Source organism: Amblyraja radiata, chromosome 21, assembly GCF_010909765.2.
Source record: "Amblyraja radiata isolate CabotCenter1 chromosome 21, sAmbRad1.1.pri, whole genome shotgun sequence".
Classification (NCBI taxonomy): domain Eukaryota; kingdom Metazoa; phylum Chordata; class Chondrichthyes; order Rajiformes; family Rajidae; genus Amblyraja; species Amblyraja radiata.
In genome coordinates this window covers 7684677-7700346 of record NC_045976.1, presented here as the reverse complement: position 1 = coordinate 7700346, position 15670 = coordinate 7684677, and the positions used below count along the sequence as shown (strand labels likewise).

The 15670-nt window shown below is 48.0% G+C and overlaps 1 protein-coding gene across 1 annotated transcript in view; it reads right to left on the bottom strand.

Moving 5' to 3' along the window:
• The window catches only part of lmntd1 (lamin tail domain containing 1), a 102774-nt gene that overhangs the window by 65766 nt on the left and 21338 nt on the right, over window positions 1–15670 (bottom strand). Inside the window, exons 3-4 of the mRNA XM_033039328.1 lie at window positions 10414–10602; window positions 2631–2724 (exon numbers count right to left, since the gene is read on the bottom strand). Coding sequence (XP_032895219.1) covers window positions 2631–2724; window positions 10414–10602 — 283 coding nt within the window. The remainder of the gene's footprint in view (window positions 1–2630; window positions 2725–10413; window positions 10603–15670) is intronic.

The window sequence follows — 15670 nt, the reverse complement described above, 5'->3', positions numbered from 1 at the left end:
CACTAGTTCTATGTTGGAACTACTTCCTCATCCACTCCCTACACACTAGGGGCAATTTACAGAGGACCAATTAACCCACAAACCCACACGTCTTTGAGATGTGGGAGGAAACAAGAGCACCGGGAGGAAACCCACATGGAGAACATGCAAACTCCACATAGACAGCACCCGGGGTCAGGATCGAACCCAGACCCCCGATGCTATGAGACAGTGGTTCTATCGGCTGTGCTGCCCCTCTGAACCATGGCCTGAGGCCAAAAAACAAGGAGCGGCAGAGACATGGGTTCGGTTCTGACTACGGGGGTTCTCTGTACGGAGTTTGTACGTTCTCCCCACTGTCGTACGGTTTTCTCCGGGTGCTCTGATTTCCTCCCACACTCCAAAGACGTGCAGGTGTGTAGGTTAATTGGCTTTGGTAAAATTGTAAATTGTTCCTAGTGTGTATAGGGTTAGTGCTAGTGTACGGGGATCGCTAGTCGGCGCGGACTCGGTGGGCTGAAGGGCCTGCTTCCGCGCTGTATCTCAAAACTAAAAATATTAAACCCAGGAGTTCTCACTTCCAGACCGATGTCCAATAATATTTAATCATCGGGCTTCACTGCACTCCCAATGGGCACAATCATCGGCCTCCCATCTCATTAGAAGTCACAGGTGCTGTGGGCAACGTATTACATTTCCAATCACATCTTATTGAGTCAGCAATTACAACAATCTTTCCTGGCATATCCCTATGAGTGTGGAGACAGGTGGATTAATGCAGTGTTGGGTTATTCCCACTGGAAACATTACACTGATGGATGGTGTCAAGTACCTTCTGTCTCAGTCAAATGCTAAACTCACCTCCGCACAGCTACATCTCCGTACCAGGGCGACAGACACTGGCGCAGCGGGTAGAACCACTGCCTCACAGCGCCAGAGACCCCGGTTACACCCTGACTATGGGTGCTGACTGCATGTGGAGTTTGCACGTTCTCCCTGGGACCACGTGGGTTTCCTCCGGGTGCTCTGGTTTCCTCCCACATCCAAAAGAGGTGCGAGTTTATAGGTTAATCGGCCCTCTGTAACCAATGTGATTTATCCCTGCTCAGTGATGTATCGTAGAGCTACTGCCTCACAGCGCCAGAGACCCGGGTTCGATCCTGACTACAGGTGCTGTCTGTACGGAGTTTGTACGTTCTCTCCGTAACGGCGTTGGTTTTCGCCGGGTGCTCCGGTTTCCTCCCACACGCCAAAGGCGTACAGGTTTGTAGGTGAATTGGCTTGGTGTAAATGTAAAAAATCGTCCCTAGTGTGTGTAGCTTAGTGTTACTATGCGGGTACGGACTCGGTGGGCCGAAGGGCAAGTTTCCGTGCTGGATCTCTAAACTAACCTAAAATTAAACCCATTCATTGCTCAAGATGAAAACATTCTTGAACAGTGTTAGTGTCTTGAGAATCAAATGATACCTTAATGGAATTTCTGGCATTGCTCTCCTACCCAGCAATCTCTCACCCTGGAGAAGTTGCTGATTCTATGCTTGTCCTGTGAACGTACGCATGCTAACCTTGATTATTGCTGATCACTGTAACTGTTTCCCGTAAGACCTCTTGCTTTGTTGCAGTGGACCAAAATTGTGCAGTAATTAGAAGCATGGCATGGCCTGCAAGTCCTTCCAGCAATGAGTCGTGATGCAGTTGAGATATTTAACATTCCCTCAGGCACGTATGGACTTTAGACTTTAGAGATACAGCGTGGAAACAGGCCCTTCAGCCCACCGAGCCCGTGCTGACCAGCGATCCCCCGCACGCTAACACTATCCTACACACCTGGGAAAATGGACAATATTTACCAAAGCCAATTAACCTACAAACGTCTTTGGAGTGCGTTGGAAACCGGAGCACCCGAAGGAAACCCAGGTGGTCACAGGGAGAACGTGCAAACTCCGTACAGACAGCACCCGCAGTCAGGATTGAACTCGCTCTCTGGCGGCAGCTACTCTACCGCTGCGCCATCGTACCACCTTGTGCAGTGAGAAATGTAACAACGTGCTACAGGAACGCATTCACGACCGGTTGCTGCAAGCCACGTGAAAGGCAACGCTTCTATCCTTCTCCCCAAGAGCAAAACTTGAAATGACAACTGGAGTAATGGCTCAGACTGAACCGCTACCAGGGTTTCACGAGAGATTTGTCATTCCTATGGGCCTTATTGGTTTGAAAGACTAACTCCCTAACATCACTGAACACCGATATGATCAATGTTATGAGATGCATCGCTCTTAATGCAGTGGGCACAAAGCTGAGCAACCATCATTTCACAGTCCTAACGTCATACAGCTTGGAAACAGGCCCTTCAGCCCTACTTTCCTATGCCAACCAAGATGCCTTCAGCCCAACTTGCCTACCCCTTCACCTGTCCTCACCTATCTCTCTGAACCTTTCCTATCCATGTGCCTGTCCGAATGTATTTTGAATGTTGGTATAGTTGGTCATACTTCATTTAGTTCCTTTGCAAGTGTATGTAGCATGTTGCATGTAGCGCATTAATATCTGCTCTCATGTACAGCACTTTGGTCAGCGTGAGTGGTTTTTAAATGTGCTATACAAATAACATTTGATTGGTTGAATGATTGATAATGTAAATTGCTGACCTGGCAATGGTTTTCATGCTGTGAGTCCAGTTTACATCTCAGCTGGTGAATTGTGGCCTGAAGCTCTTGGTTCAGCCTGTGTTCCTTCTCATACCTACAGAAGACCAAAGACATGTTTTAAAACCATGCCCGGATGCCAGCCTGCAGCAAAGTCTGGCACAGATGCGCCACATACACCACGGACTCCCCCTGGTGTTCACCCCCCATCAAATCAGGGGGAAGGCAGCAGACGCAAACAGGATCAACAAGCCCATCAGGAAGGCTGGCTCCGTCCTGGGGGTGGAGTTGGAGTTGGATTCACGGGAGGTTGGTCTTGGAGGGGAGGATGTTCCTCAAACTGCAAAGCATCCTGGACAATACAGCTCACCCCCTCCATGACACACTGGTCAACCTGAGGAGCACCTTCAGCAACAGACTGGTTCCACCAAGATGCAGCACAGGAGATCCTTTTCCCTGTGACTATGAAGCTGTATAACTCCTCCCCCTTCTGTCATGAGGTAGACTGACCCCCCCCCACCCCCCCAATCCTTCCCACTCGTCACTTTAATTTCATGTTCATGTATTTTGTGTTTTTGTGCCTGTTGGCAGAGTTCTATCGTATCGTAAATCACTAAAACAGAACAACGTCACTTCTCACACTTGTGGGGTTGGCATCGGTTTACATTCGCAAGACCACAAGACATGGTAGCTGAATTAGGATATTTGTATTTGGGATATTGGTGTCAGCATTTGGCCCATTGAATATGATCATGGCTGATCATCCAAAATCAGTACCCCGTTCCTGCTTTTTCCCCATATCCCTTGAGTCCGTTAGAGTCATCTCTAACATCCAATGAATTGGCCTCCACTGCCTTCTGTGGCAGAGATCTCCACAGATTCACAACTCTTCTGGGTGAAAACTTTTTTTTCCTCATCTCAGTCTTTAATGGCCTACCCCTTATTAACCATATAACAATTACAGCACGGGAACAGCCCCTTCTAGTCCGTGCCGAACACTTACTCTCACCTAGTCCCATCTACCTGCATTCAGACCTTAACCCTCCATTCCTTACCCGTCCATATACCTATCCAATTTATTTTTAATTGATAAAATCGAACCTGCCTCCACCACTTCCACTGGAAGCTCATTCCACACAGCTACCACTCTCTGAGTAAAGAAGTTCCCCCTCATGTTACCCCTAAACTTTTGTCCCTTAATTCTCAAATCATGTCCTCTTGTTTGAATCTTCCCTACTCTCAATGGAAAAAGCTTATCCACGTCTATCTGTCTATCCCTTACATATTTTTAAAGACCTCAATCAAGTCCCCTCTTAATCTTCTGCGCTCCAAAGAATAAAGATCTATCTTGTTCAACCTTTCTCTGTAACTTAGGTGCTGAAACCCAAGTAACATTCTAGTAAATCTCCTCTGTACTCTCTCTATTTTGTTGACATCTTTCCTATAATTTGGCGACCATTATTCTTAAACTGTGACCCCTGGTTCTGGACTCCCCCAACATGGGGAACATTTTTCCTGCATTTAGCATGTCCAATCCCTTAAGGATTTTATAAGTTTCTATAAGATTCCCGCTCATCCTTCTAAATCTAAATGTATCTCAGTTTTCTGGGACTTAACCAGTTGCAGTGGAAAGTGGACACAAGAGTCATATCATCCGCAAAGTCATTCAGACCACTGCCGCTTCTTAGGTGGTCCAGAAACACAGATGGGATTATTCGCAAATGTGTTCTGAGTTCTTTTTTAACGCAGTTTCCTGAATTGGTTCAGCCTCGGTAGGAATTCTCACACCCAAGATTTGCTGTGGCATTGGTTTAGGTTCATAAGACCTTAAGACACAGGGGCAGAATAAGGCCATTCAGTGTGTGGGACACTCGATGGATTCTGACCAGACAAGTCTCCTGATATCACCCAAAGACATCAAGCCAGCACAATCTGCTCCGTGGTTGAGATATTCTCTGCGGAAAGAAACTGCAGATGCTGGTTTATACCGAAGAAAGACACAAAGTGCTGGAGTACCCTCAGCAGGTCAGGCAGCATCTCTTGAGCAGCTTTTTTTATTGCGTGCTATCCAGTCAGCAGAAAGACAATACATGATTACAATTAAGCCATTCACAGTGTACAGATATAGGATAAAGGGAATAACATTTAGTGCAAGATAAAGTCCAGTAAAGTTCAATCAAAGATAGTCTACGGGTCTCCAAAGAGGGAGATAGTAGTTGAGGACTACTCTGTAGTTGGTGATGGTATTGTTCAGTTACCTGACAAATGTCCATAAGTTCATAAGATCTAGGAGCAGAATTAGGCCATTTGGCCCATCAAGTCCACTCCATCATTCAATCATGGCTGAAGAAGAGTCTCGACCCAAAACGTCACCAATTCCTTCTCTCCAGAGATGCTGCCTCATCCGCTGAGTTTCTCCATAATTTTTTGTCCACGTTCGATTTTTCCAGCATCTGCAGCTCTCTCTTAAACATGGCTGATCTGTCTTTCCCTCCCAACCTCATTCTCCTGCCTTCTCCCCATAACCCCTGACACCTATACTAATCAAAAATCTAGCAATCTCAACATTAAAAGTATCCATTGATGGCCTCCACAGCCTTCTGCGGCAATGAATTCTACAGGTTCACCACCCTCCTCATCTCCTTTCTAATAGCCCTGTCCCACGGTACGAGTTCATTCCAAGAGCTCTCCCGAGTTTAAAAAAAATCAAACTCGTGATAAGCAGGGAGAATGAACGTTGCGTGTACGTCGGAGCTCGGGGACATCTCTTAGCGGCTCATAACGCTAACGGCAGGTACTCGGGAAGACTCGTTAACGGCAGGTAAGCACGGGAAGACTCGTGAAGATTTTTCAACATGTTGAAAAATGTCCACGAGTGCCCCGAGTACCGACGAGTGGCCATTACCGTAAATCTCCGAGTTCGAATCAGGGCAAACTCGGGAGAGCTCTTGGAATGAATTTGTACCGTGGAACAGGGCTATAAAGATAAGTCCTTTTAGTCTGAGGCTGTGCCCTCTGGTCCTAGACTCTCCTAGTGGAAACATCCTCTCCACATCCACTCTATCCAGGCCTTTCACTATTTGGTAAGTTTCAATGAGGTGCCCCCTCATCCTTCTAAACTCCAGTGAGTATAGGCCCAGTGCCGTCAAAGCTCATCATATGTTAACCCAATCATACCTGGGATCATGTGTGGGAAGGAACTGCAGATGCTGGATTAAACCGAAGATAGACATAAAAAGCTGGAGTAACTCAACGGGACAGACAGCATCTCTGGAGAGAAGGAATGGGTTGCAAATACTCCAAATGCAGCCTAGCCAAAGTTCAATAGAGCTGCAGCATGACTTTGTGACCTCCTATGAGATAACCTCTGCTGCAGCCAAATGCACTCAGCAATCTCTAGACATTATGTGGGGGGGAATCAATTGGCTGAAGGCCAGCTTCAGTAACCTGAGCGCAGGAACAGGCGAAGATGGATTCTTTTTTCAAGACTCCAGCCAAAGAAATGTTTGAGCCTGACCTTCAGCAGCCTTGACACTTGCATTTATATCGAAGCTAGACACAAAATACTGGAGTAACTCAGCGGGTGAGGCAGCATCTCTGGAGAGAAGGAATGGGCGACGTTTCGGGTCGAGACTAGGACCACTCGCATTTACGTGCTGGGCTTCACCAATGTTGAGGATGAGGGTAGCGATGGAGTCATCCTCCGCGTTACCACCTGTTAAATCACTGCTTGTTTTAAATGGGAACGATGTCCGTCATCATTCCCAATCTTTCCTCTGCACATGTCAGAAGGCTGCGTTTCCAGATTCCACTTCAGAGACATTCCCGCACATAGTGTCGATGCATTCTCTTGTAGATGAGGGCAGTATGGTCTGTATTCTTGGCTACTTATAAAGGGTGGAGAGTGCGGCACAGTGGCGCATTGTGGTACAGCTGCTGCCTTACAGCTCCAGAGACCCGGGTTCGATCCTGACCACAGGTGCTGTCTTAATGGAGTTTGTACGTTCTCCCCGTGACCACGTGGATTTTCTCCAGTTTTCTCCCCACTTCAAAGATGTACAGGTTGGTATGTTTACTCTCTCCACCCCCTTCCCCTTCCCAGTTCTCCCACCAGTCTTAAGGGCCTGTCCCACAAGCATGCGACTGCATTTAGCGAACATGACCAAACCAGAAGCGGGGGCCGCGCGGAGGTCGAGTGAGTGACGTGAAGTTTGAGCGAAGTCCGCAGGAAGTTCGTGCGTGACGTACGGCATCAAGACGCTGCGTACGCCATCAAGACACTGCGTACGGCGTCGAGACGCTGCGCACGCCCATCGAGGCGGTGCGTACAGCCTGAATGCGGCTGCGGGCCGGCAGGCCGTTGCCGCACGGAATTTTTGAACACTGTCAGTTTTCCGGAGCCCCGCGCGATGTCGGGACCAGCTCCGCCCAACTCCATACGGCTCCTGCGATCGAAGTGGGATCGGCCCCGCGAGGCTGTACCGCTCAAGCGACCACGTTAGGTCGCGCTTGCCGCATGCAGTCGCATGCTCGTGGGACAGGCCCTTTACTGGCTCCGACTACATTCTATCTTTGTCCCGCCCCTCTCCTGACATCAGTCTGAAGAAGGGTCTCGACCTGAAATGTCACCCATCTCTCCACAGATGCTGTCTCACTGCTGAGTTACTCCAGCATTTTGTGTCTACCTTCGATTTAAACCAGCATCTGCAGTTCTTTCTTACACAGGTTAATATTCGTTAAAAAATAGTAAATTGTCCCTAGTGTGTAGGATAGTGGTGGTGTACGAGGCGATCACTGGTCGGTGCGGATTCGGTGGGCCGAAGGGCCTGTTTCCGCACTGTCTCTCTAAACTAAACTAAAGCACAGGGAACAACCCCTCCCTGGAGATCAGGCTGTTATTTATTCCTGGGTAGACATCGTAAGCAAAAACTGAGACACAAGGAACTGCAGATGCTGGAATCTTGAGGAAAATACAAAGTGCTGGAGTAACACAACAGGTCAGGCAGCATCTGTGGAGGGAATGGACAGGCGGCGTTTTGGATCAGGACCCTTCCGCCGACCTGTATCAGGACAGGTAATCCATCTTTGCCTGTTTTGTTTAGTTTGGATCAGTTTAGAGATACAGCGCGTAAACAGGCCCTTCGGCCCACCAGGTCTGTGCCGACCAGCAATTCTATACACTAGCAATATCCTATACGCTAGGGTCAATTTACAATCTTTACCAAAGCCATTTAACCTACAAACCTGTACTTCTTTGGAGTGTGGGAGGAAACTGGAGAACTTGGGGATAACCCACGTGGTCATGTACTCCAAAGACTGGCAGGTTTGTAAAATAAATGGCTTCTGTAAAAATTGTAAATGATCCCTAGTGTGTGTGGGATAGTGTTTGTGTAAGGAGATCGCTGGGCCGAAGGGCGTATTTCCGTATTGTATCTCTAAACTAAACTAAACTATAGTCTTGGATTGGATTTGGATTTGGATTGTCTCTGGATAGAAGTGTTGTGAGGTGGGGTCAACACGGAAGGGGTGCCCGCTGGCCAAATGGCCTGTTTACATGCTATCTATGACCACAAGCTATGACCACCACCAAACTATCACCTGCACTCGCTCACACTGGCAGAGACAGAATGAGATGAGTGTGGAATGAGGGGAGGAAAGATTTAAAAAAATACTCTCCTGAGGCAGAGTGCACCAACCAGACCGGACTCCAACCAGTCTGCTTCCCAGCCACACAGTCTGCGCTATTTAATCTGTACAGCAGAAAAGATGTTCAAGCCGTTGCCTCGGCAAGGCCTGCAGCATAATCAATGACCAGTCACACCCTGGTCACTCCCTCTTCTCCCCTCTCCCATCAGGCAAGAGATACAGAAGTGTGAAAACACACACCTCCAGATTCAGGGACAGTTTCTTCCCGGCTGTTATCAGGCAACTGAACCATCCTCTCAACAACTAGAGAGCTGTCCTGTAAGACCATCTACCTCATTGTCTTTTATCAGATTTTACTGGATTTAACCTGCACTAAATGTTATTCCCTTTATCATGTATCTGTACACTGTGGCCGGCTCAATTTTAATCACATACTAGACCAAGTGGGACCCGTTGGGCCCCGTCTCCTAACTTGGGGGGGGGGGGGGGGGGGCGTCACACGGGGCGGCTGGTCCCCGAATGCAATATTCCACCACTCCCCCATAGCCCCCAACTGCGCAGGCACGGCTGACGGGTTCCTGTTGTGACATGACCCCTCCCCCACACACTAACCCCCCCCCCACACTAACCCCCCCCCACACACACACACGTACCCCCACACACACACTAACCCCCACACACTAACTCCCCCCCACACACACACTAACCCCCACACACTAACTCCCCCCACACACTAACCCCCCCACACACACACACTAACCCCCCCCCACACACACACACACGTACCCCCACACACATACACAAACCCCTCCCCCCCACACTAACTCCCCCCACACACGTACCCCCCCCACACACTAACCACCCCCCCACACACACACACTAACCCCCCTCCCCCCCACACACTAACCCCCCTCCCTCACACTAACTCCCCCCACACATTAACCCCCCCCCCACACACATTAACCGCGCCAGATTTGCTACTAAATGAGATACCATTGTGATGTACCCATTCCCCCAACGCAACCCGTTCCCCCATGCAATAATCGCCTCCCTCACTTTAAACTTTTTTTAAAAATGCAATTGCACTAAGATTGAATGTGATGTAGGTGCCACCGACAAGGCCATCTTTTGTTGTCCATATCTAATCATTATACTTTGCTGTGCTGAGTTAGGCTGGCAGATTATTTCCCCTGAGGACATTTGCTGTGAAGGACTCAGTGTTCTGGGATAGACACATTGTAGCCGGCAGGGCATTGTGACATCATAACTGCCTAACATAACTGCAGATTTAAAGAAATCCAACTTTTAAACGTTTAAAGCTCCCCCACTGCGTCCCTCTCCTTACAACAATGTAAAACACTCTCATGGCTTGTGCATTGGCAGCAGAGACCACATTGTGATGTCATTGTTGGTGTTCGGAATCTTCACGGCAACGTGTGTAAATGAGATCCCATTGTGAGATGCCATTGTGACATCATCACTGGAAACTGCTGGAAGAGTCTCCCTCTCAAAGGCAGTTATTATTCTCAAAGTTGGCTTTTTTTTCACTTTAAATATCAATAACTTGTGAAATATAACATAAAATCTGAAGGAAACCTATTACATCGATGACGGAAAAAAGCCGAGTAAGGTTCTTGAGCGCTATTGGGTACCAATTGGCTATTGGCAAAAATACCATCACACAAACACACACACACACAGAAACAAAACGAGACTTTTATAAGTATAGAGATCGTCTGTCTGCAACAAAAGCTTTTCACTGTATCTCTGTGCACGTGACAATAAACTCAACTCAATTCAAAATCCCAGGGATAGACACAAAATGCTGGAGTAACTCAGCGGGACAGGCAGCATCTCTGGAGAGAAGGAATGGGTGACGTTTCGGGTCGAGACCCTTCTTCAGACTGAGAGTCGGGGAGAGGTAAACTGGAGATATGGAAGGGTACAAGGAGAATATAAGGTGTGAAGACGTTGATCAAGGAAATGTAGATTGGTTCAATGTTGGCTGAGGGGAAGGTGACAACGAGGCATGCAAACAGTAAAATTATTCAGGAGGACAGTGAAACTAGTCGGAGAACTAGGGTGGGGGAGGGACGGAGAGAGAGGGAAAGTGAGGGTTCCAGGGAAATGTTAAACTTACTTCTTTTGGACTTCTTCGAGGCAAAGGTGCAGCTGCTGAAGCTCGCGACGAAGTTCCTCCAATTCCATGGCAGGTTTACCGGCACTGTTCTGCAGCTCCCGTAGTTCCGCTTCTTTCTGGCACAGCAACAGCTCCAGGTTCTTCTTCTCCTCCTCCTTCTGCAAGATGGCTGTGTTGAGGGCCAGTATACTGCGGCAACAAGCAAAAGCACGTCAACCCACGGGACATCGAGGGGCACAGCGCAGAAACAGGCCCTTCGGCCCACAATCTCTATCCCACGCATGATGCCAAGTGACACTAATCTGGCTGTTCGTGACCCACTTTCCTCCATTCCCCGTCTTTCGTTCAGTTTAGTGTAGGGTTCAGTACTAGTGCAGGCTGCAACCTTCCCCCCATTGACGAACTGTACACTGCAAGGGCCAGGAAGCGAGCGGGTAAGATCATCTCTGACCCTTCTCACCCTGGCCACAAACTCTTTGCATCACTTCCCTCCGGAAGGCGATTCCGGACTGTCAAAGCCACCACAGCCAGACATAAAAACAGCTTTTTCCCTGAGTAGTAGCTCTACTCAATAACCAAAAGTCTGTAGCCTCCTTTTCTCTGGTATTTTATTTCATTCACATGTTGAAACTATAATGTTTTATTATTAATGTTTAATGGTTTATGTGTCATTCTTAATTGTTTACTGTGTGTCGTGTTGTTACTTGCAAGCGGAGCACCAAGGCAAATTCCTTATATGTGAACATACTTGGCCAATAAACCTATTCATTCATTCATTCTGGTTTACACCAAAGCTCTTCACTGTACCTCTGTACACATGACCATATTAAACCTAAACCTAAACTCCAATAGAACATAGAACATAAAACACTACATATAGACACAAAATGCTAGTCAGGCAGCATCTTTGGAGAAAAGAAATGGATGATACTTCGGGTCGAGACCCTCAGAATTAGTTTAGTTTAGTTTAGTTTAAAGATACAGCATGGAAACAGGCCCTTTGGCCGACAGAGTCCACGCTGACCAGCGATCTCCACACACTATCCTACACACGCTCGGGACAATTAACTATTTTACCAAGCCAATTAACCTACAAACCTGTACTCCTTTGGAGTGTGGGGTGAAACCGGAGCATCCAGTTAAACCCACGCAGGTCACGGGGAGAAGGTACAAAGTCTGTATAGACAGCACCTGTAGTCAGGGTTGAACCCGGGCCACTGGCGTTGTGAGGCAGCAACTCTACCATTGCACCACCACTCCTTGGAGCGCAGGAGGCTGAAGGGTGATCTTAGAGAGGTGCATAAAATCATGAGGGGAAGATATAGGGTGAACGCCAAGGTTGGGGAATTATATTTAAGGTGAGCGGTGTAACATTTAATGCAACCCTGAAGGGCAACTTTTTCCACTCACAGGGTGGCGGGGGTATGGAACACGTTGCCAGAGGAGGTAGTTGAAGCAAGTACTATAACAGCATTTGAAAGACACATGGACAGTTGCAGTACATGGACTGGGGAGGTTTGGAGGGATATGGGCCACATCCAAGTAAATGGGATTGCTTAGATGGGGCATGTTGTTTGGCATGGACAGTTTGGGCCGAATGGTATGTATCCGTGTTATATGACTCGATGAGTCTATGACTCAATGAATCTATGACTCTGATCAATCTCTTAACATCCAGCAACATCTTAACGGAGTCAAGTTGGGAAAAGGGGATGCACAACAAGATCTGGGGGGTCCTTGTTCATCAGTCACTGAAAGTAAGCATGCAGGTACAGCAGGCAGTGAAGAAAGCTAATGGCATGTTGGCCTTCATAACAAGAGGAGTTGAGTATAGGAGCAGTTGTACTGGGCCATTGATGATATTGAATGGCGGTACTGGCTCAATGGGCCGAATGGCCTACTCTTGCACCTATTGTCTATTGTCTTGGTGAATTGCTTCTGCCCTTTTTTGAGTGCTAACACATACTTTTTATCGTGTGCTGACCAGAAATGCAGACGATATTTGACGTGTTTTGCAACCAATGTCCTGTGCAGCTGCAACATGATGTCCCAACTTCTATACTCCTACCTACAAAGGCAAACTAAAAGCCTTCTCCACTCCCCTATCTTCCTGTGCCACTATTTTCTGGGAACAATGAGCCTGCGATGCAAGTTCATCAATGCTTTTACTTTTCTAACATTCCCATCAACTCTCCCCCTGACCACTCACCTTAGCCCTGTGCCCTGGGCAATTTACAGAGGCCAATTAACCTCCCCACCCAGACGTCTTGGGGAAGTGGAAGAAAACGGGAGCATTGAGACAAACCCCGTCACAAGGAGAACGCGCAAACTCCACACAGACAGCATTGGAGCTGAGGATGCAACCCAGGGATCTTGAGCAGTGAGGCAGCAGCTCTACCAGCTGCACCATTGTGCAGCACCAGATTAGAACGTGCATAAACGTTGCGTAAACCTTGCCTGCCTAATGCCCCTGTCCCACTTAGGAGACCTGACCGGAAACCTCTGGAGACTTTGCGCCCCAGCCAAGGTTTCTGTGCGGTTCCCGGAGGTTCCCGGAGGTTTTTGTCAGTCTCCCTACCTGCTTCCACTACCTGCAACCTCCGGCAACCACCTGCAACCTCCGGGATCCGCACGGAAACCTTGGGTGGGGGCGCAGTCTCCAGAGGTTTCCGTTCAGGTTTCCTAAGTGGGACAGGGGCATTACTGTCTAGTCTATTCTGAGGAGATGGGCAATGATGGGCAACAATGGATGCCTATTAACAAGTGAAAGTTCGGCCTGGCACGGTGGCGCAGCGGTTGAGTTGCTGCCTTACAGCGCCAGAGACCCGGGTTCAATCCTGACTACGGGTGCTGTCTGTACGGAGTTTGCACGTTCTCCGCGTGACCTGCGTTGGTTTTCTCCGGATGCTCCGGTTTCCTCTCACACTCCAAAAAGACGTACAGGTTTATAGGTGAATTGGCTTCGGTGAAATTGTAAAAAAAGTGTGTAGGATAGTGCTAAGTGTACAGGGTGATCAGTGGTCGACGCGGACACGGTGGGCCGAAGGGCCCGTTTCCACACTGTATCTCTAAAGTCTAAAGTGAGTGGCAGATCAGATCCTTTTAGCTTGATACTGTATCTCAGCAAGAGTTCAACATCATAAGTACAGTTAACCAGTGAAGAGGAAATGCATTTATTTCAGCAGGAAGAAGGTTTTGAAAAATGTACTAAATTTAGTTGCAATGACCCAAATGTATCAAATATATCTTGCCAAGAATAGGCCATCCTTATTAATTTCTGAGTATTTTATGAAAATATGGTCCACAAAGGAATAGAAGCTCTCTGATAATATTAATACTGTTGCAAACAAGTTTGACACATAAACTAACAGTTTAGTTTTATCTTAAACTTATGGGCCTGTCCCACTTACGCGACTTTTTCGGCGACTGCCGGCATCCCCGTCATAGATCGTTACAGGTCGCCGAAAATTTTCAACATGTTGAAAATCCAGCGGCGACCAGAACAAGGTACGACTCTTTGGGCGACTACTCACGACCATATAGGCTTCACCTAGCGACGTGTCACCAGGGTGTCGCCTGTACGGTCGTGAGTCGTCTCCTCAGTCGCCCAAAGAGTCGTAGCGTCTTAATGGTCGCCGCTGAATTTTCAACATGTTGAAAAATTTCGCCGACCTGCAACGACCTATGACGGGTGCTGGCAGTCGGCGAAAAAGTTGCGTAAGTGGGACAGGCCCATTAGGGTTTTGAATTTCACTGTTAAAGCCTGCTTTCAGCCCAAGAAAACGCATAGATAAAACTCCTATAATCTAACAATCGTAGGGTTTTGATAGTGTTGTTTAGAGATACAGCATGGAAATAGGCCCTTCGGCCCAGAGAGTCCATGCAATCCATCGGTCAACCATTCAGAAGATAGACACAAAAAGTACTATGGTATCCCACTTTCTCACCCTCTCCTGACACATGAGGGGGAATTTTATTTTGCCAATTCGTCTGAAAAACAACATCCGTTTGGATAAACACAAAAAGCTGGAGTAACTCAGCGGGACAGGCAGCATCTCTGGAGAGAAGGAATGGGTGGGTGACCCTTCTTCAGATAATGTTGGCACGGGTCATTGGATGCTCTCTGTAAAACCCAAACGTACTTTTATTTCAGATATAAGAGACTGGAGAAAAGACACAAAATGCTGGAGAGATTAAGCAGGTTTGGAACACCTTGGAGAACATGGACAGGTGACGTTTCGGATCGAGGCCCTTCTGGGAAGTGATAGGTGGATACAGTTGAAGGGGGGGGGGTCAAACAAAGGGGCCTGACACAATTCAGAAACCAGTCAATGTTCTCCAGAGATACTACCTCAGCCTCTGAATTACTCCAGGACTTGGTGTCTTTTTTTTGTAAACCAGCATCTGCAGTTGCTTGTCTCCACACTCTGTGGAGAACATAGATCGGGTCCCTTCACCTATCTCATAGTCTATTGTCGACATCCAATCTCTGGGCTTTACCCACCCATCTGCCAACCAAAAATGCCCCCCTCACCTATCATTGGCCAGACTTTGCCTTGCAGCTCACCTCTCTTCCAGTTTTCTTCCACCCCCCCTCTCAACTATAATCAGTCTGAAGAAGACAGGTGAAACGTCACCTGTCCATGTTCTCCCTCGATGCTGCCTGACCCGCTGAGTCACTCCAGTACTAGGTGACACTTTCATCTTACCTCTTCTAGGAAAAAAACTTTCCAGTGAATCTGGTGAGTTTCGGGGGGAGTGGGAAACACACAAGTGCATGCCCTTATGTTTACGATGAGGGGGGAAAGATTTAATAGGGACCTGAGGGGAATCTTTTTCACACAAAGAGGGGTGGGTGTATGGTACGAGCTTCCGGAGGAGGTAGTTGAGGCAGAGACTATCGTAATGTTTAAGAAACGTTTAGGCAGGTAAATGGATAGGATAGGAAAGGAGACAGGTTCAGGCGGGATATTGGCCAGTCGCAGGCAGGTGGGACTAGTGTAGATGGGGCGTGTTGGTCGGTGTCGGCAGGCTGTGTGACTCCATCACTCTATAATGCAATTCCATTCTTCCCGAATTCCTCGCAACTCCACCCAGATTCTATCACTCATCAATTGTCGGTGGCCAGTTAACCTACCGATCCACCGCACCTGGACGAGACCCACAGGGAGAACATGCAAACTCCACTCAGACAGCAGCCAAGGTCAGAATTGAACTGGGGTCCCTGATACCATGAGTTAGCATCCCCAGCACTTGT